The sequence below is a fragment of the Haliaeetus albicilla genome, chromosome 8, assembly GCF_947461875.1.
Source record: "Haliaeetus albicilla chromosome 8, bHalAlb1.1, whole genome shotgun sequence".
Taxonomy (NCBI): domain Eukaryota; kingdom Metazoa; phylum Chordata; class Aves; order Accipitriformes; family Accipitridae; genus Haliaeetus; species Haliaeetus albicilla.
Window position 1 is genome coordinate 19,348,850 of NC_091490.1, and position 26,321 is coordinate 19,375,170.

The 26,321-nt window shown below is 50.2% G+C and overlaps 1 protein-coding gene across 1 annotated transcript; it reads right to left on the reverse strand.

Annotated features, from left to right (window-relative positions):
- Window positions 1–10,850: 10,850 nt before the first annotated feature.
- Window positions 10,851–21,679, reverse strand: GFI1 (growth factor independent 1 transcriptional repressor). Its single transcript, XM_069789235.1, has 6 exons — window positions 21,408–21,679; window positions 20,940–21,146; window positions 15,895–16,310; window positions 15,668–15,805; window positions 13,906–14,071; window positions 10,851–11,816 (listed from the first exon to the last, which is right to left on the reverse strand). Exons 1-6 carry the CDS (start codon window positions 21,520–21,522, stop codon window positions 11,638–11,640), a joined length of 1,221 nt encoding a protein of 406 aa, XP_069645336.1. The 5' UTR covers window positions 21,523–21,679; the 3' UTR covers window positions 10,851–11,637.
- Between the last annotated feature and the right edge of the window lie 4,642 nt (window positions 21,680–26,321).

Sequence of the window (26,321 nt, forward strand, 5' to 3'; positions counted from 1 at the left end):
AGATTTACCCTACATATGACAGATTAGATGTAGGTCATCCTACAGTCAGGTTCTTGCTCTTTGATTTCAGTTAGAGTAAGACAAATCTGTCACATGTGAGTCAGCTCCTAAATGTTCTTGGGGCAATGGGAGTTTGCCTATATACAGAACTATGTAAATACTAAAAAGGAAACTAAAGATTTGACCTTTGTTTACCCAAGCGAGTCTCAATTGACCAAAAGGCAAGTCAGATTTTAATACCATTTCTAGGATTGATTCAGCTCTGAATTAGGCCAACTTCCACAGCTCAGCTGCAAGTACAGCACGTCTGTCAGCAGAAAGCCTACACAGAGACTGCAGTGGCACCAGGAACCTGCAAGTCACACAAAGTAATCAGTTTGGTGCAAAAATCTGCAACAGGAGCACAACCAACACACCAGAATGCACTGATTTATTCACTGCCTTCACTCCAGTGAGGACCCCTCTGCCGCAAACATCTCCACCATGTCTGGCTGCCGCAGGGGAATGCCTAGCAGGTCAGAGAAGGTGCACAAGCAGTGCCAGTCCCCCAGCAGCACCAGCGATGAGTCAGGCCCTATCTGCTCAAGTGCACAGGGGCCAGTCATCAAGGGGGCCATCTGAAACTATTACTAGCACCAGCAGTGCAGGACCAGCGGTGTCAGAGACACCCTACCACAAAGCTCTGTGTCCCTTTGCTCACACATAAGTCCAAGACCAATCCTCAATGAGGGCACTTTTCCCTTTAGTCAGAACTTCATGACCATCTTTGTAATACCTTAGGCAAATATTGACTCGGATTCAACAGACTGAAAATATTTGGTTTGCACCAGATGTGGTGCGTATATATCTTTGAAACATTAGCTAAAGGAGTGATTTGGGAAAATAAAAATTCTAGGTGGATGTGTTTATTGTGCAAGGTTGTTCGTGTTGTGCTCAGATCCCAGAAGCATGCGTGAAGGTTTTAACCACAGGAAGAAAGCCAGCTCTAAGTGCCGCAATGCACAGTAAAACTGTGCACACACGTGCATTCCTGCATCTGCAGCTCACCCACATGATAGTTGAAGGGCTGAGGATCACTGAGGAGTACATTAATGACTCCATACGTTCCTGCCTTGAAGAGACCCAAAAAGGTCTGTCAGGTGAAGAAGAAATTACAGAGCTCATCACTTCAGGACACATCCTCCAAAGTACTTGGCATCTAATGCTGGGTCTGCTTTTTGCAAGAACTTGAGCACCATTTCCCTGGCTCCCAACAGAAAGCAACTTTTGGAAATGCAGACACTGTTCCAAGGGAAGGGAAAGTAACTGCCCCCTCCCCTTCCATTTCTCTTGCCCCAGCTAATTAGAAAGGGTTCAAGTAAAAAGCACATATCTAAGCAGAGAAACAGCTTTTGTCAGAAGGTTGAAAGCAACAGAGAGGTAGTTTGAGTGGTTTAAGTTGCTTCAGTTTTCAATTCTTAGCTCCAATCTTGCCCCAAGTGTCAATTCCCCATGTGTGTCTACTGTCTCCTGCTAAAAATCTTCAGTCAGGTGTGGCTGTGGCAGTTGCAGAGCTTGCATTATGGGAACTGGGGGAGGGAGGGAAAGCAACATGGGAACTAGAGCAAAAGCACTTCAGCACCATTCAGTAACCTAGGATTGATTCAGCTCTGAATTAGGCCAACTTCCACAGCTCAGCTGCAAGTACAGCATGTCTGTCAGCAGAAAGCCTACACAGAGACTGCAGTGGCACCAGGAATATTCCAGTGGATATTCCTTCTGTCTGATAGTTTAATTTGGGGAGTCAATGGGCATTCATTTTGGGGGCCTTTCAGAACGAACAAGAGTGTGAAAAGAGGTTCTTTTCCATATTTACCAAATAAGCATAAAAGAAAAGAAAACACATAGAATTGTGTTTGGTATTTTCACAGGAAGCTAGTGAAATTATTTGTTTTCTGGACAACTTGGGGCCAAACTCAATAGGTAGAAGTTTGTACAGAACAGAATTATTCTTTGGGGCTGTTGGACTGTAAATTCATAACAATGCTCATAGACCACCTCTCTTAAAACAATCCTCTTTGAGCCTGCAACACATCCCAGGCAGCACTTGAGAAGTACAAGAGTAACGTTTTGCTGAGTCTTTTTCCACAAGTGAATCTCTTCATCAGATATACAACACACCTGACACCTGGGGCTCTTGTGCCCTCTGAACAGTCAACAGATATTGCCCAGAGCAACAAAAATGAGCAAGCCACACACTGATCCACACATACACCTACCTCTAATGGACTGCTTCTCAACCCCACTGGAAATTCAGGGGTGTTGGAGCTTTCCTGGTCATGAAGGACCACCACAGCAGCCAACTCCTCCCTCCAGACAGCTTACCTCCAGGCTCACTGTGAATCCCTGCAGGAAACTAATCCTGAAAACTTCACTTGGACACTAAGCTTGCATTGAAATCCATCTGATAACACTTGGAAGCTGCAGGAACATCACACACCCCCAAAAGGGAATTACAGATTGGTTTCAACTTGATGATCAGTTAAACCAGCACTAGAAAAAGAGATTGAAACTTTGGCCGTATGTTTCCTTGAAAATATTCCCTTGTGCCACAAGTTCACTACCAGAGGCCAAGACACTTCATAGTAATATACCACACGTTCAGGAACTAAGGTTATTTTAGAGGACCCCCTAGAAAGACACTTTTCTGTACTCATGGTAAGGTAGTAAAGCTCAGGCCACAGTGTCACAGCAGCATGCAGAGTCTCCTAATGCAGCTGTAAATCCAGAAAGGCCACTTTGAAGTTTCCCCCTGCCAAGGAAACTCTTGAGATATGTTACAGTCAATATGCCTCATACCTGGAAGTTCCTGAGCCATCATCCCCACCAGTAATGCTATGCACACCCCCCTCCCCAGCTAATTATTGATGGTCCAGTAGCTCTTAGCTCTGTGTGTCCAAGTGAGTTTAGCCTAGGTTTTCCTTCCTCAGGATCGCAGCACGTATTTGAGTACTCCATCTCCCAAGTCACATTCAGGTCATATTCCCCCTTCAAGGTGTTTGAGGCATTGCCGTGGAGAAATCAAATTGCTCCAGCACCACCTCACAAATCATTAGCCCGATGTTTCTGGCTACAGCTGCCCAGAGCCTGGACATGCCAGAGGCACTTGCTGCACACACATTTTCTCTCAGGTACTGTGGTGGAGTTTCCTCCAACCTCTTTGTCAACCACTGTTACAACATACAACTGAACACCACCGTTAGCAAGATGTGCAATTACCCTATTTGAAATGTCTCTGCCAAGTTTATAGGACTGCAAACACACAAGGAGTTCCTAGCAGGCCTCTGTATGCTGTGGACTGGTGGAGTTAAACACGATCTCCCCTGGCCCACAGCTTTCTCATACTGATGGCATCTTCCCTACTCCTCCACTCCCCCTGCTCCTCTGCCCTGACCAGCCTTCACACAAAGGGTCATTTTAGTTTGTTTTTGTCCTACAGGAGTGAATTTCAGTCCTCAGGGCATCATATAAAGCTGTTAAGTCAGATTCTCAGTCAGCCGAAGACAGCTTTGTACAGAGCTAACAATAAAAAGGATGTTTGAAAAGCCCTTTTACTGCCAGATGAGGAATTAGGCCCATTTCACACTTGTTTAAATTGACAAAATACTTTGTTACACTGTGAAGAACATGAAACCTCCCAGAAGCATGGCTGGGGCAGCTGCAGTGTCAATGCTGTCAGAGATTATGCTGTGTCCCCTGGCTACTGTGGGCCGTGCTAAAGAGGTACTTTAGCTCCTTTAGCCCATACACCTGATTTCAGTCACCACCCTTTATTTACAATAAACATAAGAGCACCCTTTTGGAGTAAAGGGACTGAAATAATAGGGAAGAGAGCACTCAAAACACAGGCCAGATGTGTGGCAGGCCATGAACAGGGCTGCGCGGTCACAGGCCTGTCCCTGCCATTGCATTGGCCTGGCTGGGAGCCCACATGTGGGACCCGGCTCTTAGCAAGGGCATCTGCCACCAGCTCTCACATAGACATGACCCTCCACTCTCACAGCATGGGGGGGCAGGGAAAACACATGGCACTGAATCACCCCACAGCAGCAGCAGAGAACAGGCACAGCAACACCCACAGCCCAGCTAGGAGAAAGATAAGCAGCAGCTTTTTGGGTAGGAAGTGAGGCTCAGTATTTGTTGGCTTCTACAGCACTCAGGAAAATAAAGTGCAAGGAAACAAGGGGGGGGGTTGTTGTTGGAGTTGTTTTACCTTTTATGCCCCCCTGCAAAACTAAGCCCACCAGACCTCCAGCATTGCCAGGTCACTCCAGTCAAGAGGCAGTGGTACCACCATTGGAGACTCAATTTATCCGCCAATACTTGCGCCCTCGGGGAGCTTCACTGATTATCAGCTGAATTCCCACCACACAGCTAACAAGGAGGAGGATCAGACAGAGGGTAATAACATTTACCCAGGAGACTCTCACTACCAGCAACAACAGACACCCTCACTGTAAACACATACTAAACATCTAGTCATGCTGCTTAATTGTAGCATTTCCCCCAATTTGGATGAACAGTGGCAGAACCCAACAAGCCGGTGCAGATGTCCTTTTGTGTTACTCTTCACTGTATGGGATCCTTAGGATCCAACACAATTCCTGGGTTGAGAACCATAACTCCTTATGCCTGCGTTTTGTAGAGAGCTCCTTGGGTGTCCAGCCACTACTGAGATCTAAAACACCAGCAAAGAGAACGAGATCCTTAACCTTGCCAGAGCATCAGTACAAAGGCTGCAGCAGGCTTCTCCATCATGTGGAGGCCCACAGAAAATATTGCTCAAACATGAGATTTCAGCAACCGAACATGCAGAGGAACAAAACGGACATCCAAATGGCAAGTTGAAAGAGCCACAGTTAAAACCAAACCACAGCAGTCTCAAAAGAGAGAAGTAACAGTCAAACATCTCCCCCTCTGAAATTATTTGGTGCCTAGCAGTTTGAAGCACTTCACACTTAAGCAGGCACATGTTCCTCCATGGCCCCACATCTGGCTGGAGTCCCACTGTGAGCAGCGTGAAATATTTCAGACAGAGGTATTTAGAATTTAGGGAAGAGTAAGAAAGGATGGAGCTCACTCCACTTGCATAAAACCCCTTCCTCCCATAAATGCAACCGTTCTTTTCCATCCCTGCAAGGGTCTGTGACGCAACTTGGGCTGGGGAAACTGGGACGGAAGCACCCGCTGGAACATCGCCCCCCTCGCCTGGGATGAAGGGAGAGATGGCAAACGGCCTTGTCACCTCAGCTGGCCACAGAAATCAGTCCAGAGATTGCCAAATCCCTGTAGGAAACAACAGCAGCAAGCCCCACCAGAGCCAGGCCTAGCTTGACAAACGGCAGGGAGGGAGCAAGGCTACCCAGCTCCCGGGGCAGCGGAGCTCACAAGCAAAGCACCTCAGCCGCGGTGGAAATATCACACAGGAAGGGGACTCTTCTCAATTGCCATTAATGTTAATTTAAGCTACTGAAAACACAAATAATTCCAAAACTGACTGACAGCAGATACATAGAGTACACGGCAGAGCTCAGCAAAGGTCAGGCCCCTGCAGCACAAAGCCTGGCACAAGCACACAGGAAGACCCAGCTCTCTGCTCTCAGAGCTCAAGGCGCCGGCGCCCTGACTCACACCCGCTATTACTCAGTGCAAGGAAGAGCATCCTGGTCCAGCAGGTCCCAGCTACCCGACCACCAGGTTTGCAATATAAGGGATGTCTACACCTGCAACTGACGCTCCTGCACCAGCTCAAAGAGTTGGAACAGCTGCATAAAGAGGATCAAGACCATTTTTCACCTATACCCTTCTCAGGAGCTGGTTTCGCCCTCCTGCCCACCTATGCATGTTGCTGTGTTTCAGAGAGGCAAAAGGCAACAGTAGAGGCAGAGCTGACAGTTTGTGAAATTGGGAATTTAGCAGGTTTAACAGATAACATAAGATCCTTTGGCTTAAATCAGGGTAAATTAATCACTAGAAGCAGCCACTGCAAGCAATTAGACCAAGTAAATGTCTAATCTCTTCTGGCTGATCACTTAATGAAATACAATTAATTTGTTGTGGCTTTTCACTGCAATACTTAAAACTTTCCTATATGAAACACTGAAAACATCTGTTTTGCCTCTTGTCAGATGAGTGTATTCTTTTAAAGCGCAGGAGTTCAGCTTCCTGTCTCTGGCACTGATACCTCTTTTTCCCCTTTGAACTTGCCCATTGAGTCTATCAGTGAGTTTTAGAAATTTATTATTCACAGGGGAAAAAAAAAAGTATAAAACGCAAGGTATATCATACTGAACTGTCTATCAACTCAGAGGATTACAATTTCCCTTTAATGCCAGCTGCCTACATTGCAGTAACTAAATCAATGGAATATATTGGCCATTTTAAATGCATGCTGCGCTGCCCTCCTGCCAGTGCCCTTGGCTGACCAGCCACCTCTGTCCTGTACACCAAGGAGGGAGCTGGCAGGACGAGCCAGCAGCCAAGGTGCTTTCTGGGCTGCTTGAGAGGAGTCCTGTCACCGCTGCAGCAACTGCTGCCAGTGTCTTGGCAAGCTGGGCCTGGGCGACCTGGGGGCGGACATGCCCCATGCACAGTAGTATCCAGCTGGCTGGGAGATCACACATGTGTCAAAGCTGGCTGGATGGTATTAAAAGAAGGAAATAATTTCATTAGCTGTCACAATATTTTCTTTCTAGATTTGTCTCATTCAGTATTCTTTTGTTGTGTCATCTCTACTAAAAAAAAAAAATCCAGATGAGAAGAAGCATGTTGAAACAAGCACACAAAAATGGCTTGCTTTCATCTTATTTGAAAGATTTATCACATGCTCCAGGTTGCCGTTAGGCAACATTATTCTAACAAGGTATGGCCAGCATTTTTATAATGTATGAAACATTTTCTTCAAGATTTATGTGCTCCCTCTATTTATAGTCCATACGTTGTGTATATTACAAGCTCGTGTGAAAAAGACTCAGGAAACTTTCTGAGACTCATGTTGGGTTCTTTTTTCTTCCCCCAGTAAAGAAGTCATAGACACAACTAGATACCCATACCCAACGCATATTCAGACACATCTGCAGCTTTCGATGTGCAAATAGCTTTTAAAATCTGTTTCCATCACTTTATGTGCCTTATAATGCATTACAGAAGTTTACATGCCTTAAATCTATTGAGACTGCTTTATTACTCAGAAGAAAAAAAAATACTGAAAACTACCACTATCCTGTTGACAATTGGGGAAAAAAAAAAAAAAATTACCCTTGGCATTCTCAGAAGCCATCTCTACTGCAGGTGAAAACAGACAGACAGGATGTGGCTTGGCAATGGAGTGAGCTCTAGGATTCAGCAGGGAAAATCTCTGGTATTTTAACTCTGAGCAGGCATCTCATAAGGTCCCTGCTAGAGAAGCACTTCATTGACTTACATGCATATTTCAGAGCTTTTCTAAATCAGAATTCCCTCAAAGGGCTGTATGCTGAGCTATATTTCACTATTAAGTTTAGAGTAAGACCCAAATCATAAATAAAGGCAAAATCCATTCCTGATGTGAACTGGGGTTACGCCGGAGATGAATTTGACACAACTGACCTGTTTGGTTTTTCTCTCTTATGGAAGGAAAACGCAGAGACTTGAGGAGCACTCCTTTGTCAACGTGCAACAACAGCACAGCTTGCAAATGCAGTTGCACGAGTCTCGCAATCTTTCACCCAGGGCTTATTCTAGAAACCTCTTCCTCCCTCACCCCCATCAACTGCAACAAAAGTTTTGGTTGAGGAAGGAGCAAGGCCCAGAAGAGCTGCTCTCTCCCTCATGTTGCAATATCCAATCTGAGTGTTACTATCAACTTTTGGAAACTGACTGTATAGAAAACACAGATGATGTTTGCATATTTTAATTTTAAACATCTTTGCTCGGCATAAGGATGAAACCTAATAAGTTGCTTTGTTTCTGCCTCATGAATTAATTCAGCCTGCTAACTGATTTGGATAAAGCATTTTGATTCCAAGTAATAAATTTGTCTTCTGGGCAGGCAAAACAACTTTTGGAGGCAAACTAACAAGTTCATCTGCTTGCCAGGAGAAGTACTTTTATAATACATATAAGGAATAGACTTTTTCTTTTTCTAACCCACTTGTTCCACCCATGTCTTCTAAATCAATCAGATAAATTCACCTTGTTTTTCAATGCCCTGAATCCTGATAGCTCTGCACACTTGATAGGTAATTTAATCATCGTTGGTGTGGATGAACACAAGCTCAAATTAGCTTCTGAAAGGCTTAGTCGTCCTGTAGATAGCTCTGCCTTTCCACTTTTATGCAGGAACTGAGCTTCACCAACTGGTTAGCTAGAGGTGTCATTAAAAATTTACAGAAAGAAACAAAGGTGTGCTCCAGCATCTCTCCTTACCCTTTCTACTGTTACTCTGGCAGACAAAAGGTATGGAACCTGCTTCATGAATAATGAGTCATGTAATATGCATAATGCATTTTTAATGGCACGCAGTAATAACATTGAGAGAGATATTTCCAATCTTCAGACTTGCACCACAGCCTCTCAGTAGCCTGTTCTGATTCTCCCCACACAGATCTTCTTTTCCTCCTCTTCATTTGCCATAACTTTTTCCCAGAGGTAGCCACATTTCACCCAAATCAGCAGCTGAGCTGGCGCCTGCTGCAAGCAGGGCTGGTGAGGCGGGGAACACCCTCCCATGCAGCCATGTAGGGCCCATTCAAAGGGGTTTGGGCCTGAGCAACGGCTCGACACTGGTGCCCCGAGGTATACCAGTAAGTTGCAAGACGCTCTGGGGGAACACACACTTAAACCAATAAAAACACCTGCCGAGTTTCTTCTCTTGAAGAACAGGCTTACCACCCAGGCTGTGTCAGTGCTGCAGAGCCCTCCCACCCCACCAGCTGCTGCCTCCCCTGGCTGCCCACCCCCAGCCAGCAGGTCAGCACTAGGCTCAAACCACACTAGTTGTCCTGTTTGAAAATGAGACACTCGGGGGGGGGGGCAGGTACACATTGCTATCTTAGTTTTAAAGGTAAGTATCGGTAACTGAGCCGGCTCAGGGCCTGCTGGAGTAAGGCCTGCCTGCCGGGAGGGAGGCTGTGCCTGGCAGGAAGAGGTCCTCCTGAGGGCAGAGGGGCTGGGGCCAGCTCCTGCACCCCGGCCACCCTGTGCTGGGTACACCTGGCCAGCACTCGCTCCACCTACAACAGCAGCTTCCCTGTAAAATAAACATCAAGCATCGCCCCAGGGGCAGCCCCAAGCCTACCTGCATGCCTGCTGAGCTGCTCCTCAAAGCCTCCCTTGGTCTGGGCAGGGCCCAGGGCATCACCAGGCCTTCCCCATTACCACTTAGTCTTCTACAGGGATCTTCTGCATTAATTAACCCAGCATAATAGGCCTAATGTGGTCTTCAGAACACCTTGCACCTCCTGCGGTGCTTGTGCCACAGCCTCTCACCCTGGCCACTGTGACTGTGCGCCACATTTCTGTTTAATAAAATTCCTGCCTGTGAAGCCTTGGTGTGGGCAACCATGTGTGGAAGAGCTGACCCCTGCCCAAGTGGCACATGCTGGGTTAGCCCTGCAGAGCTACAGTTCCGCCACAGCCTGCAAGGGCAACCCTGTGAGGAAGGGCCTGCAGCTGAAGTTATCAGAGGTGGCAGAAAGCAGAAGCACAGAGGGACCTGGGTGGCACCATGGCAGGTGGAGTGCCACAGCCCTCAGGTGGGCAGGGTGCCCCAGAGGCTGGGCCAGCCCAGCGGTGGCCTCTGCTCACAGGTTTTATCCAGAATAAAAGTACAAAGCTGGAAACGAGAGTATGTATCCATGTGGGCACACAAGGTTATGTGCACATGTAAAAGCCCAGGCTGCCATGCTGTGCTCTGCTGGGAAAAGGACAAGGGACCCCTCCGTCATCCTCTTGCTTCTCTTTTGTATGGGCTGCGACTGCCAGATGGAGCAAGCCCTGCTGACAAGGCAGGCAGGCAAAAGGCAATTCTGTTGTGAGTCCTAACAGGCTTAAGTATAAATGACATACCTGCTGCTCAGGTGTCCGTACAAACTCCCAGGCACAGACATTTAATCTTGCAGGAGGACATTCAAGTTCCTCCTGGGTTAAGTGGGGAATTCTGCCAGTCTACGTTTTCAAAGCAGACGCTTAAAACTGCTGTTTCCCCTCTAAACTCTTTTATGGTGATCGTTCTAAGCACAGTATACCCCAGTCTTCAAAAGTGTGAAGTATTTTAACTGAAATCAGTGGGAGTTGGACAAATAAATATGGCTGTGTTCTTTAATCACCAGAGCACTTGTGCAAATTCTGCTATGCCTGCATTCCCTCCTTCAATGCCATATCCCTGGCCATCACTGTGGTATATTGTTGTAACAGCTGACATTCACAAATGTGCTGAAGTTACATATTAAATAAAAATCACTCTGGACCATCCTCAATACTTTATTAACTTAAAACATTGTTCCAATAAATATGTACCAATAAACATAAGACACTCCATAAAATCTAAATAAGGACATTTACAAACCTGTCAAGAGTAAAAACAGCATTTTTTTAAACTGAGGTACATGCAGGGTCATTTAAGGCAAATTCAGTCAATTATACTTTTATAATGATTCCTGCCCACCTCAGCTGAGTTTCCCTTTAAAAATTAAAAAAACAAAAACAAATATACAAATGATGCTATTGAGTAGCTGTTTTCCAGTTATTAGAACAAGCCCAGAGTGCAGAAGCCAGTAATGGTTCTGGACAGAAAGTCTGTGCCTCCCTGGTGCTCCTGCCCTCCTCAAGGCATAACTCTGTGCTTTGGCCTTTCCACTTGTCTTTCACAAGCTTCCTTCTCCCCAGTGGATGCAGCAAGAAGTAACCCCTCATGCCTCAAACACACACGCACACAGCCAGGCCTTGCACAGAGAGATGGCTCTGGGAGGATAGAAAGGGCCTCTCTATAAATGTTAATGAAGCCCCTGATTTACACCAGAACAAGTGAGAGCAGGATCAGGCTCAAGCTGGTACCCTTGCTTAAAAACCAGCAAGACGTGAAACTGCACGGTTCAGTCCTGATCCTCCAGGTTTTCCTGACAGGAAACCAAGAGTGAAGCCATTCAGCACTGCAACTCAACCAAGGCAAGCGCTCCCTACACCACATGCTGATGGCTCTCTGTCATTACCATGTAAACACTGTTATAGCCATGTTTCCCTGCAAGGTGATTCAAGCTACTGAAAACTTCTGGGGGTTGATCTTGGCCATGGGAGAAATATTTTCCAGCTTACAGATATCTGGTAGCTTATCCATCTTTGGAGTATCAGGCTTCATATCTAATAGGCTTATTTTCCAGTGTTATTTCAGAAACAGAGAGGGGAAGAGAAAGAGAGAAACCCCAGCCTTTAATTTCCGCTTTCACAGTCATTCGGGTTGAGCTATCAATGCATGGCCCTGTCCTCTTCTTTCCTCTCCGAGCTCCTGGTCAGAAAGGTAATGCCAGGGTCTGTGCTCAGGACAGGGCTTGGGTCCAGCGGGGAAGCCAAGGGAGTCTGTTCTCATAGTGTTGTAGGTGTTTTCCATATTGCAGATGTGAGTCATTTCAGGCCATGCTGTGTCTCCCGGTGTCTCCGTAAATCCACCTTTCGTTGGAAGCCTTTGCCACACAGATCACAGCCAAAGGGCTTGAAGCCTGTGTGCTTCCGACTGTGGGTGATGAGGTTGGAGCTCTGACTAAAGGCTTTTCCACACACCTGGCACTTGTGAGGCTTCTCACCTGCAAGCAGAAGGCAGGAGAGAAAGGGTGTGAAAGAGGCAACATGCGGCTTATGCTGGACCAGAGCAAACACACACTGGGCCTTAAAGCTAATCAAGGGGATTCCTGTGTGATTACCAAAGAAGTCATCCTTACAAAAAACATGCAGTTGGGAGCCCCAAAGCATTAGCTGAGAGTGCACTGCAGATGAGCAGGCCTGGACTTGGCTGCACCTCCATCGGCCCAGTATAGTCTTGGGAGCAGCCTGAAGCACAGAGTGCTCCGAGGACACTGCAACTTGTGAACACATTTGGCTGCATGGGCTCTGTGTGATTTAAACTGGTTTTGTGTCCTAGAAACATGAGGAACTCCTGGAAAGACCCCCAGGTCATGGTGAATCCCTGACATCAATTATTATAGCATCAGCACGGGGGCAGGTGGAATAGATAGATGGAGGTTGTTAAGCCAAACCCAGTGAGCTGGGGTCTGTCCCCAAAGAAGGCATGAGGGTCCTTAAGTGAACCCTGAAGGGCAGGGTTCATCCAGACATCTGCTCTTTTCTGTTACCCACACTGAAACGCTAGCAGACACCCGAACTAGCCCTGAAGTTCTCCTGCAGGCAAGTAATGTAAATGGGAATAAATCCAGCCTCTGGAACTTCTCCTACAGAGGGGTCAGTGGCAAAACTCCACTGGCCTCCATGGGAGCAGGATCTCAGTGCATTTTCATAGTGTTTATTATCAAATAACATATAAAAGGGAACCCAACCACAAAACCAAGCCTGATTTTCAGAGTGGCTTTGCACCTGCAGAGCCCACTGACTTCAGCTGGAGCAACAAACTCTTTGCAAGTTTGAAGATCAGATTCTTAGAAACATAAAATAATACAAAGTGTGCTGAAGGCTCAGTTCACAAGTGTATGCTGCATATGAAAGGGATCCCTGATTCAGTTAAGGACCTGGTTTTATATTAGCAATTTAAAAGCCCAGGCACAGTTTCTGATCTCACAACAAAATAATGGTTTTGATTGATTCAGAATTTGGCTGAAATTCTACTTAATCAAGCCTCATTTGAAAAAGTTACTATGGAAATACTTTTTATGTTGCTTCCTAAATACTTCATTTTCATCCAGCAAACATCTGGTGGAAAATCTTTCTAAGTAACATTTATTGTTCACTGCTCATCATCTAAAAAAGTCACAACCAAGCAGTGCTACATATAATGCCATCTTTCTACATATTTGCCATTTTTAGGCTTCACCCATGATATCTGCTAGTGGTCACTATCTGGAAACAGGATTTTGGTCATCTGAACCTTGGGTTTGGCCAGTACAGCTGTTATTTCGTGTCTACAAATGCTTCTGCATCTCACACATCATTCATTTCCCTCTACTTTAAGTGAATGGTGCAGGTCTGAAAGGCAAGATTTTCTTTTAAAGATTTCTGACAAACCTGCCTTCTCACTGAATGGTATTTTTAAAACAATTTCCTTTGGTGATTCACCTGCACTTTATTAGTTTCCATGTTTGTTACTAACAGTGAAACTTGAGAACTCTGCACCTCTCCTTCCATTCTGTATCAAACTGCAGCCATTTCTCAGAAAGTCTGGGTGGAAGTGCAGACAATCTCTGAACAAATATTTAGACTAAGAGTTGGACCCTAGGCCCTCCAATTTAGTGTTTGGTCTAGAGGAGGAGACTCCTGTTGTTCCTATTGTAAATTGGTAGATCCTGCAAAAAAAAATGCTGCAATCAAATTCACCTGTCATTTTCCAGGGACCTCAGCTGTAAATCAAGGCTACACGAATATAATACTCTACAAATCGTCTTACACAAAAGCCCTTTGAATAAACATTGGTGGATCCCATTAAGGGAACACTGATTGGACTGTGAAGATTTGGGTTATTTTGCAGCTGCTGTTCATAAAACCACATTCAAATCACCCTTCTTTGCAAGAGTAGAGCTCAGATAGCATGAATAGCAGCAGGGCAGTGAGAAGCACGGGGAGATGCATGTATTGTCCCAGCTGAGGAGGAATGGACTGTTGCAGAGAGACCTCTTCAGAGACCCGCCCTTATGGTTGGAGTTGAACACCAGCAGCTGCAGGGCTGACCTGTGTGAATGAAGGTGTGTTTCTTCATATCGGATTTCTGGTGGAACCGCTTCCCACAGTACTGGCACGGATAGGGCCGAGTGTCCGAGTGGATTAGCAGGTGGGTGGACAGAGTAGAAGATCTCTTGAAACTCTTGCCACAAATCTTACAATCAAAGCTGCGTTCCTGCAGAGAGAGGAGCCCAAACACATGTTACACCACACCAGCGATCCCACCAGCAACAAACTGCCCAGCAGCACATCAGTGTTGCCCCTTCTGCCTTAGCAAGCACTTCCACTTCTCCAGAGAGCTGGACTGGCCTGCAGAGACGCTAACACTAGCATGATAGCACCACGTGATAAAAAAGATAATGCACCCTCTCCCAGTGCTGTGTACCGCTCCTCACAGAAATTTAATTGAACAGCTTTTCCTGCTGGCAGGAATGGCCAGGTGGGAGCAGCCCTGACTGGGCAGACTCTGCCTGCACATTTCAACAGAGCCCAAGACATGATCACTCCACTGGGAAGCCCAACAGCTGCAGCACTGTTCAGAGGCCACCTCTCCACTGTACACAGGGAAGTGGGTGCTGAGGTCTACTTGGGTCTCCTGGGAAATCTCTGTGGCAGGCTGACTTCTGCTCGCAGGGTAACAATTAACTGCTTATTTGTAGTTCCACTGAAATTCAAGTGAAAGGTACCTAGACCACCTGAGGATAACAGCTTTTTGGCTTACCACTTTAACATATCAAAACAAATGCATTAAGACCTTGCTGTCTCTCTCCTCGCTCCCCACACTCCTCTCCACCACTTTCTTCCACCATAAATCATCTCTTCTTTCCATCCCTTAACTACCATCACACCTTCCTCTTCCTGCTATGCTTTCATACAATCACCTTAGTTTATTTGGCTTTTAACACACTCTCCCTGAAATGCCGTCCCCTCCATGGATGCAATACACAGTGCTGCTCTTTCCACCATTATTTAATGGGTGATGAGGTATTTCCCCTCATTGTGTGCTCTGCTGTTGCACACTCATGAAATTGTAAATAAAACAGTTAGCAAAAAAACACTGCTGTAACTCTATCCTCTAAAAGCCAATGTGAAGAAGGAAGATTTGCCAAATCAAGTGGGTGGGTGAAGGGGAAATATGGCACAATATCAGCAGGTGGAAAATGTTACGAGTCCTCCTACCAAAATTAACTACCATATTCTTTTGGTGTGTGACTCAGAGTGTGTCGAGACGGGTGAAGTCTGTGCTCTATACCTGACTGGTCGTTCAGATGTTCCCTGCACAGACACAATGACTACAAACAAGGGAGGACTCACTTCTTTGGGGGAGGGGAGGAGAAAGAATGAGGAGAGCTGTGTCAAAAGAAAGCACAGTGCGTTGCTTTACCTGTTAAAGAAAGTCCACATCCACATTACAACTTCCAGCTCCGAGAGTGAAAATTTATTATTTATTATCTGTTACTTCTGGAGTGCCAAAAGTGCCTATTGCTTAATACAGATGCATGCAAGGTCTGGGAAATGGAAACAAAGCCTGTGTTCTTTAATTCATTGATTTGCTCCTTTGCTCACTAGCTGCCCACCATTTCCTCTGCCTGCCACCATATTCTTCATCCACAACTGCCCACTGCAGCCCTACCATGTTCTCTTCCTCTCCTCAGTTTAGATGCCCACCTACAGCCCTGTGACTGCCTTCATGGCTTCCCCAGAGCCAGTTGAAGCAAGCAGCTGGCCCTGGCCCTTGGACCTTCATCCTGGCAGTCTGCCCCGCTCTCACCTGTGAGTGCACGGCCTTGTGCTGCTCCAGGCTGACTGCATGGCCGAAGGTCTTGCCACACATGTCACAGGCAAAGGGCCTCGTGCCACTGTGTGAGCGGCGCACATGTACCTCAAGGCCATGTGGTGTGGAGAAGACCTGAGGGGAGAGAGCACACAGGGTCAGGCTTGCCAGGGAGAAGGGGCTGGGGAAGAGTCATAACCAGCATAGGAGAAAGGGATCCCTACCTTGCTGCACTTGACACACTTATAAGAGCCAGTGCTGATGAGCAATGGGCGGCACAAGAGGTCTGACTCCACTTTGATGCCACCTCGCCCCTTCTCTTGCTGCAGCCCGGGCTGCGTCTCGGCATAGAGTCCGGGTGCTGCTGCTGGCGGCCGCTCAAACAGCCCTGGGCCTGGGGAGCCGAAGTCACCATAAAGTCCGAGGGAAGAGCTACACTCTGCACTGTAGAGGGCAGGCTCAGAGCCTCGCTCGCAGAAGAGCCCCAGGGCTGAGGTTCGCTCCAGTGTCGGGCAGGGTCTGTAGCTTTGCACAAGGTGCCTCAGCTCGGAGCCACCCAGGCTGTTCCACATGTATGGTTTGAAGGGCACCGAGAAGGGGGGTGCTTCATCTAGGGATGGACACACAGATCGCTCTGAGGCTGCAGAAACACAAGGGCATAGGAATTAGTGTGCCTCACAGTCCAGCCACTATCGTGGTGCAGAATCATCTCAGCACTCAACTTCTGCCCAGAACCCTGTACTGCACATTAAGGCTGCCCTTTCGTCTCTAATGGGAGGACATTTTATATTGCACAGTAGGGTCTGTGCATCCAGCACTACATACTCACCTGCTGTCACAGCCAAACTATTTAAAGCAGCCACCGATTTTGTCTGCCTCCATTTCTGGGTGCCCAGGTGTGTACACACTGATCTGACTGTTGAGACACTAAACAACTCAGTCTGCAACTTCCTTTGGTTTTATCTGCAGCTCCCCAGAAAAGCGTATCTTACTTTGTCCCAAGATGGGCATCAAAGCTGACAGTCCATGTTTAAGCTCTGACATAGATCCCACATATCCATATAGAAAATATGATATTACAGAGGTGCCAGAAGGAGCAAGCGTGCCGAGATTTACCTGTTCAACAAAACTAAAAACTGCTTGTTGCACAATTCAATGCCCAAATCTATTCTCTCAACTTCATGCCACAACTGTCTGTAACTGTACTACAGCATAATTGAAATAAAGAACAGCTTCTGAGGTGCTTGAATATCATGTCTCAATTTTTCAGAAAAAAAGATAAACTAAAATCATCTGAAAGTCCTCATCTGAAAGAAAATCATGGTTGTTTCAAATTGCTCCGAGTTTCTCCAGATGAAGAAACTGAGCCCACCTAAAACATAGAGCTTTGCAAAACCATCAGTATGGACCGCCTTAAAAATCAAAGAGACAAAAAGATTTTCCTAGCAGTCATAATCAAAGCGATCTTTCACCAGGACAGGCTCAGATGGCTTCAGTTGGCTGACAGGCTCACCTTTGGCAATGGCATCTGACCAAGGCAGTGGGCACCACAAGATGAATCACAAGATGAGGGCCCACAGTGGAGTCTGATGCAATGACAGGAACACAGCCTTTGAGATCAGTGTCTAAAGGCACAAACGCTCAGGGAGCCTCACATAGAGGAAAGCACAGTTGGGCAGGGAACATGAGGGACCAGACCCCAATTGTGTCTGTCAGAGATGCTGATTAATGCCCGAGATGCTCTGCTTTCATTCTTCATCACAACAACCAGCAGCACTGGGAGAGACAAATGTCTCCATTGGACAAGTGTTTTACTGAACCAAGGAAAAGGTGAACCAATTAACTGCTGAAGTGCCGATGCCTTCATAGAGATATTGACACCCCTTACAACTTGGGCTTCCAGAATAACCTCCCTTACCCAAAAACTTGTCCACCCACAATTTCTCTTTTGCTTTTTCTCATTCCTGTCAGCTTCACAGTTCCCATGGCTTTCTCAGCCTTCGGCAAGCCAAAATAACCAGGGGCGGGCTTGGGAAAGAAGGCATGATGTGTTAGGCTATCCATTTGGATAGGCAGGTGGTCACTGAGGGTTACAGAATGGAGTGGGAAATGAGGTGAAAATTGAGCTTTGAATGACTTGACTGTTTCCTATCTTTTACATAATTTCAGATGTTAACAGTCTCAAATTCTTCCAGTGAAATCAGTGGTCTTTTGGTTGGAAATATATGCGCACGTACCAAATGGGACATTTGAACAGAGCGATGAAATCAAATTAGCTGACATGGTGCTGAGCATGATTTTTCCTGTTCTGCACTGACTGCAAAGTTGTGGTCAGCGTCACATCATCTATTTTGTGTCTTTGCAACCAGTTTCAGTGTTGCCATCTCTCACGATTTTATCGCAAGATTCAAAACTATCTTAAAGCCCCAGCTCTTGAAACTGCATGATTTCATCAGGTCCTCAGCTTTCCTTTTGTTTGCTTGTTCTCATTTTAACTTTTTTTTTCCTTCTTAAAGTCAACTTCTAGCCCAGACTGTAAAGAAAAGCGTGAAAACGTAAACCCTCAATATCTCAACACTAGAACTGAATATCCATAAGGTATTACTTACAATCTTGATTCCTAAGCCAGTCCGTTGAGTGAGAGGAGAGGGAAGACTGACCTGATTTTTGAGCCCTTGGAACTGGCAACACCAGACACGGTAAACACTGCACCACAGATCAGTTTGCATGCAATGTTCCTTCCATCACCTCACATGCTTTGGAGACCTCTCAAGCACAAGTGCAGGGGAGCCACTCATGCTATACTTCTCAGGGGCAAGCTCAAGCCATCCAAGACCTGTACCCAGTGTCAAGGCGACCTGCAAACCCTGCTCTGCCACACTGCAGGGCACGTCTCTCTGCCCCCCCTCGGCTCCACAGCATCTAGGCTTCAAAGGGGTGAGCAGGGAGGGAGAGACAGATTGTCCCTCCTCTTCCTAGCAATTCTGTGCTGCTTTTACATAGACCACTTCTGGGAGAAAAAACATTAACAGAAGGCAGGGCAAACTCAACCTGAAATGGTTGGGAACAGATTGATATGCACAGCAAAGAAAGATTCAAGTGTCCTCCACAGACCACAAAACACCACACTTCCGCACAACTCCATCATACCCACTAAAAGTCTCCAAGACTGCAGCATCAACAGGCTAATATACTGCTGCACTGAGCTATCAGGCACCTGTATATGCAAACACATGTGATTACAGACACACGTAGAAAGTGAGGTTAAATAACAAAGTGATTTGCACTGATGGAGTCAACAACATATTAGTGTTAACAGGTATTATGTCTGTGCATGCCCGCCTGGATTGGCAGCACAGGACTCAAAAATAAACCTGAAATCTGCATTTCACTGCATATTGAATTGCAACCTGCACCTATGTTCACTTCTAGGGATAAGGGGGTGATAGTACTACTCACTGCACCTGCCCTGAGCATGATTTAGAAACATAAATTTCTCATCTGCCCTGCCTGTCAAAGCACAGAAACTGTGCCCCACCCAGACAAACACAATCATAGAAATCCAGTCTCTCACCAGTGCGTCTTGCAGAAGTGTCCTAGGCACAAATTCCGGGGGGGGGGGGGGGGGCAAGGGGGCAGCTGTGGGAGAAAGGCCAACTATCTAATCCTGGCCACTGCCTTCATCATTAACGTAACAGCACCTCTCTCAAAGCACCTAGGTTCATTTAACAAAGCTCTTTCCTTACAGTACTTGGCAGTCCCTGACCTTCCCGTTCCTCCTGTGAATGGGATCAGATAGTCCCAGCACCACCCTCCCCCACCGCCCCTGAAAAATCTTGGTCTGGGGACGTAACCCTCATTTTGCAAAAATACCTTCCCTGGGTAGCTGGAAGGTTTGCTGGGAGCTAATGAATCCCACAGCAGAGGAAGAAATAAGTGGGGAGGATGAAAAAGCAGAGCCGCCCTGGTAAATACCTGCTCCATTTTACATCTTTCAGACACCTTGTGAAAACGGTCTGTTTCCCCTACAGAAATTGTAACTATTTGGGGAAGGAGGAGCAGGACAAATTCGTGAGAACCAAAATTACACACATTGCTACATTTTGTGCAGAAATATTAGCAAAAGAGAGACTGCTTCATTGCTGCATTTGGTCCGGTCTGTCATTTGCACAGACTGAAACTGTCCCGTGGCTGGCTGTGATGATACTGGGCAGCATTTTGAACGGCCCCTCAAAGGGCTTTAGGACTCTTAAAGGAGGGAGAGGGTTTAAAAATGCAAACCTGCATCATTACAATCAGCCGCTGATATGCAAGGACACTATAAAGACAAAGTGAGAAGATCGGTGGGGAAACAGGAGTATTCGTTTGCTGGCATCTGCTGTCAGTTGGTAAAGCTGAGACAATTTTTCCTTCGCTAAAACAGAAATTGTTCTTTTTTCCAGCTGTCACTTTTTAACCGAGGCAAAAAAAAGTGGGTTTTATATATACATATTTTTGTTATAAAATGACACCATTGTATTTTTAAACGAGATAAGTGTTCGCGCCAGGCTGGGGACAGCATCTCCCACTGCTCCAACCACATCAAAGGCAGGACGAGGGAGCTAGAGACAGGCACTGCAGCCATAAGTGTGAGTTTCCTGGATTTGGGGTGTTTAAATCTGACCATCATTATTTTCCTCTGTTTTTTACGAATGCGTTTTTGGAAAAGCGGAAAAAAAAAAGAGAGAGTGAAAGAGCGAGAGAGAGAAGGGGGAGAGGGAGGGAGGGAGAGGGAGAGATCCTTTTCATAGGCAAGAGGCAAGAAATAACCTGAAAGGGAGTTAGGGAAAAGGTCTAGCAGGTAGTACAAAACACAAAGTCAATGCTGTTTACTACAGGTATATAGATAGCCTAATAGAAATTTTTACTGTCTTAAAAAACTTCTGAGTGCCGGGTAGCAGGACCCTGTAGGAAAATGCCAGGCCCTTGAAAACATAACCGGCTTGCCTCTAGCAATTAATCGGAAACAAAAAAATCAACGCCCGATGGCTTCACAACTTTCCTACAGCCTGTCACCCGCTGCTCCCTCAGCAGTGGGAGACGGGCTGGAAAAGCAACCCAAAAGAGATAACCTGAAAACGAGTGGAAAAGGCAAATCTGCATGGGAAAAGGCAAATCTGTCCCTTCCACTCGTTTTCGACGGCAGCGCCCAGCCATAAGACATTGCCCCACGGCACCGACACAGACTCGCAGTCGGACCCTCGCCCAGCGCTGCTCGCCGCGGTCCTACCTGGCGAGACGGAGGGCGAGGGAGGTCTCCAGAAATCCTCAAACTCGGACACCCTGTCACAGACGCTGCCCTCGCAGCTGGGCGCCGACTCAGAGGTGCCATCGGCAGCCTCGGTAAGGTGGGATTCCGGGGAGAAGCGCCCCTGGGAAGGCTCCGGATCGGGCAGGACGGTGCGGCACAGCCCCGCGTCCTCGGGGATCTTGCTGTCTGCAGGGTAAAGGGGGGGAGCGGGCTCCTCAGTGCGGGTCGGCGGTGGGAGCCAGCCACCTCCCGCGGCGGCCCTGCTCCCACCAAGGTGTGCTGCCGGACCCGCTCCAGCCCCGCACTGGCCCCTCCGGCGTCCCGCGGGGTCTGCGGTGCCGGGGGGCTGCACAGCTACCGGCCGGTGCCCGTGCCGCTGGCAGCGGGGCAGTGCGGGCGGGTGGGCTGTGTCCGCCGCAAGCGAGGCTGCGACCGACGGACTCCTACCTGCACAGATCTGGGCTAGCACCGTCTCCAGCCGCAGGCTGTAGTCCTCGTCGGCGGAGCGGGGCTGGTGGTAGCTGTGCGCTTTCTTGCTCTTCACTAGGAAGGACCTCGGCATGGTGGGGTGCTGCCACGGCCGGCGCGGCCGCACTCCCTCTCCAAAAGCCGGGCACGGCGGCGGCGAGCGTCACCCCCGACTCTCCCGCGGGGCGGCGGCGGGGAGGCGACCTGCGGGGAGGCGCCGAGCCCGCCGGTGAGGGCCGGGGGCGCCGGCCGGGAGGGGCCGCTCGCCGGGGGCGGCGCGCCAGGTGGCGGCGCGCAGGTGGCTCCGGCCGCCGCCCCCGGCCCCGCTCTCCTCGCTCCCCCCCGCCCCCTTCTCGGAGCGCAGCTACTCAGCCTCCCGCCGCCCGCGGCCAACGCTGCCCTCCCCCCTCCCCCGGGTACCCCTGGGGTTGCCCCGGCCACGCACCGGCGGCCCGACGGCGAGCGGTGCCCGGCCCGTCGGAGGAGGGGTGCTGGCCCAACGGCGGCTGCCGGATCGCGGGGAACAGGCCACAGCAGCGGCCGGGCACCCTTCCTCGGACGAGCGGGGCCTGAAGGAGCCGGGGGGGGCGGTCATGTGCACCCCCGTCCCTCCGCGGGAGCCCGGCCGCACTCGGCGGAGTGGGCGCACCGCGCCTCCATGTTTGCGTCCGCGCCGGCAGCCGCGGCAGAAGCGGCGCCAGCAGAACGCACCCCGAAACGGCTTATCGCTCCCCGCCACCCAGAACGGGCTGGACGGCGGAGGGCTGCCGACGAGACGGGCGGGAGAGTCGTTAGAAACCCGACAGCCTAAACCCGACGCCTGAGAGGCTGTTGCTGTCGGAGGGACTGATTCACCCATCCAGCCCGAACCACGATAAGGCGAAAACGAACAAAACGGAATCTCTCCTGCAGCCCGCAGCTGTTGGCGCCACGGCACCTTGCAGCTGCGGGCACCGAAAGCTGGGGCGGGGAGAGAGACGAGGTGGGAAACCTCCGGGGGGGGGACGGGACCCTGCGGGGAGCCGAGGGAGACAGGGACCGCGTTAACCAGAGCTGCCCCGAGCCTGCTTCTCGACGGAAGGCGGGCGAGGTTCACTCGAACCCGTCCAGCGCCGGGCCGCCTCTGCCGTGACACTTGACACTTTGCCAAAAGCGAGTGTAAACCACGTTTGTTTGGTTCTTTTGGGGGACTTAGGGGGGTTGCTTTTTAAAATTTTTTTTTTTTTAATTTCCCTCCCGTCAGTGGCCTCGGGTTTGCGAACGGGGAAGGGAGGGAATGGGCCCGGCCCCGCCTGCCCTGGCCGGAGCGGAGCCCGTCAGTGGGGCCGGAGGAGCTGCCCCGCAGGTGGCGACCCTGGCTTCGCCGCGAAGCACCAGCCCGCCCGCGCCCGACGGGGGCAGGGCTGCTCCGCGCCGCCGGGGGAGGCACCGCCCCCGGGCACGGCGGCGGGCGGGCGGGTGGGAGCGTTGCTACCCAGGCCCACCTGCGCCTCAGTTCATCCTTGAGCGGGGGCCGGCAGCTAGCGGGCCCGCGCAGAAGGGGGGCGAGAAATCAAAGCGGCCCGATAACGCGTCGCCCTCCCCGACAGCAACGGCAGCCGCAGCCCTAGGGGGGGCTGCGGGCGCCGGCGCCGCTTCTGCCGCGCGTTTTTCGTCCCGGCGCGGCGCTTTCTCCCTCCAAAAGCCACGCCGCGGAGGCGCGGCCGCACTCCCCCCCCGCCCCGCCGCCCAAGGCCGGAGCCTTGCCAGGCTGGGGCTGGGCCCGGGCCCGTGGGAAGGCGAGTCCCGCTGCCCACCTGGCCGCCGCTCCGCCGCGGGCACCTGCCCCCGCTCGCCTCCCGCCGGCCGTTGGCCCGAGGGCCGCGCGCGGCCGCCGCTGGCGCCTGGCGGCACGCGGGGCTCGCGCCCGCCAACGGCCGCCACTGTGGGGGCGCGAGGCCGGCGCCTCCCCCAGGCGCCACGGCTGAGGCAGGGCCGGAGCGGCGCGGGGGGCCGGCGGCGAGGAGAGGAGAGGAGAGGCGAGGGGTCGCTGACACCCCGGCCCGGCCGCCGGCAGCTGCCTACGCGAGGCGAGAAAAGCAAGAGCGCTTACCCATTTGGAGGGGAGAAGGAAGCTGGGCTGCAGACGGGGTTTGCGCCGCAGCCTGCTAGTTTGGGTGACTTTAAATTTAGCCTCCCTTTAAGAAGCAATGGTGCTTGATTTGGCTTTTTTTTTCTTTTCTGTCTCTCTCAACTCCTTCAGAGCTCGGCCCCCTAAACCACAAATTCCACTTCCTGAGCGTTAGGAGCTTCTGCAAGAACAAAAAAAAAAAAAAAGCTTTAAAAAAAAAAGCCAGGGCCTCACAAATGAGCACTGTTCCCCCTCCTCTCTTTCTCTCTCATTTTTCCTTAAATGAAAATGTCTTACCGTATTCCACCTCACAGGGCTCGCTGAAGTGACATCAAAGTCATTCTGGAATCGGGCGTTTCATTTCTCTCGGGGTTCTGCTCTAGAAATTACACACATCTATCTGAACTATTCTTGGATCCCCTTCAACTTCCGCAACGAGAAGAAGTCACAGATTCAAAACACAGATTGACTCAGGGCGGGCAGAGGCAGAGGGCAGGGGACGGAGCAGCCGGCGCCCGCCCTGCCGAGCCTGCTCCGCGCAGCATCCCTGGCCCCGGCCCGGCAGCGGGGGGACGCGCCTCCCGCCGCCATCGAGCCGTGCGTGGCGTTATAATCGGGGCTAAGGCAGGGCCCTGGGCGACGGAGACCTCCCCTAGACTAGAAATAACTTGTTGTGGAAAACTCTTTTGGGATAAATACGCCCAACGGCGCTGAAAATACCTTAAGACCCAAGCCTAGAGGTTTGCTCATTTCCCTTCGGATTTAGGTAATGGTTAAATATGGAAGAGGTAGGCGAGATCCCCCCCCACCCCCCCTCCCCGGCGCACGGTGGGTACTGTAGCTTGAGAGCGATTCAAACACGGAGGCGAGAGGGAAGCGTGCCGGTCCTCAGGCTGCTAACCCGGGGAGGATCCGTAGGGCAGGCACCGGCAGCGAGCACGGTGGCGGGGGTCCGCGGCAGGCAGCGCCCCGCACCACCCGCACCCGCGGCGACCCCCGCGCTGCGCAGCCAGGAAGCCCGCTCCCTTCTGCAAAAAGAAAAAAAGCTCGCCTTGCTTTACACACACACCCCGACCCCAAAACACAGATTTCCAGGTCTAGCCTCGGATTCCTGATGCAGCCAGGAAATCCGGCTCGGGTCTCCGGTAACTTTCTGGGGTGGTTCTCGGCTTCGCCCTCAGACATCTCAGGCCACCAGCAACTTCCTTTCGATGACTGTAGGGCCGCCCGAAGTACGGCTCTGCAGTGAGCGATTCGAGGTTTGCCACCATTTCCCGGTCAGAAACGACCGCAACTGAAGTCGGACAAGGCAGGAGCAAGCAAGCTTCAGCCTCCCTCACGCCCAGGAGCATGCTGGCTTTGCGAACAGGTGCTTTTGTTCACCACCACCCCACCCCCGAAGTATTCACAGAAAAATTAGTCACTTTGTGCCTGTGAGCTAGTGTGGAACATAGGATTAAGCAGACTTCCCAAAATCTAACTAAGCAAGCAAACACCACCACGAGAAAAACTGACCAGCCTTTGGCGTGATGCTTTAGTAGTGACACAAAAGGAAGTTGAAGAACACGACTTGACACATCGCCTTTAACACCTTCATTGTTGCCGGAAAGTTCCTGGTGCTGGGCACAGCAGTTTTACTTACAGCATCTGTGAACCGCGGTCTCCTTGCTGCGCCTTTGGTTGATTGCTCTGAAAATCATTCACGCCGTCAGCTTCAAAAATAAATGCTGGAATCAGTAGAAATAACCAGGTTAGAACAATTCAGTGTAATTTCATGTGTGCGTCTTCGTTGACTCACTGTTAGTGACTTTTTGCGGAACAATCTTTCTCGTTTGCCTCTGAAGCGGGATTATAAACTCATCGATGACCTTGCTAAACAGCGCTTTGACTGTGTCATGAAAGCAACAGAAGACATTACTGTAAATTACTATTAGCGCTCATTAACAATTCAGTCCTGGTTACAGTGAAATACATATTCGTCTTTATACATCGAAGTTCAAAATTTATAGAGGTGCTTTGGGGCGTTTCCGTGCGGCAGGCGCTCGCTGCCTGCCGAGGAGCTGGATGCGCTGCCGGGCGGCGGAGAGCCCGCGCCGGGCGGCTCCGCTCGGGGCTCTCCTGCGGGAGCCACCGCGCCAAGCCCCCTTACGCTTAGCCCATCTGCAGTCGGCACCTTCTCACCTACCGCTTCCTCAACTGTCCACACGCCTTCAGCAAGCATAAGGAAGTCGAGCGAGTGAATCAAGGGAATGCTTAATTCAGCGCGTAATCTCTCAGGTAAGGGTGGATGGTGCACGGGCACCAGGAACAGACACCCGGCTCCTGGGGCGTCAGCTTTCTCAAACGACTAGAGGATAAAGGGTACGAAAACGGCTTTGTTTCGTGATTTGCAAAACCAACTCGTGCCCGAAATGCACCCTGCCTTCCCAGGGTTTCGTCAGGACGGACGATTTGCTTTACGCCGGCCGCTGAGGACGGGGAAAAGCGGAACGCGGGCGCTGCCCGCCGAGCCGTGCGGAGGACGACCCGAGGCTCCCGGGGGAGCCGTGTGCCGGCTTAGCTCTGTCCCCGGAAGGTGCGCGGCCAGCAGCCTCCCGCCGGGACGTGGCCGGCTCCGGGTACCGGCACAGGCTGGCGCTACCGGGGGCCGGCGGCTCCCCGCCACACCGCTCCGCCTCGCGCGCGCGCCGGCGCTGCCGCGCCACGTGCCCGAGGGCGGCGGCGCGAGGCCGGGCGAGGCGGGAAGCGGCCCCTCCTGCCTCGGCGCCCCTGAGGGGAGCCGT

Coding starts and splice junctions, on each gene's coding strand:
- GFI1 (XM_069789235.1), bottom strand. CDS start 21,522: ATGCCGAGGTCCTTCCTAGTGAAGAGCAAGAAAGCGCACAGCTACCAC. Junction 21,147..21,407: donor GCTAGCCCAGATCTGTGCAG/GTAGGAGTCCGT, acceptor TTTACCCTGCAG/ACAGCAAGATCCCCGAGGAC. Junction 14,072..15,667: donor ACAAGGCCGTGCACTCACAG/GTGAGAGCGGGG, acceptor CTCTCTCTGCAG/GAACGCAGCTTTGATTGTAA.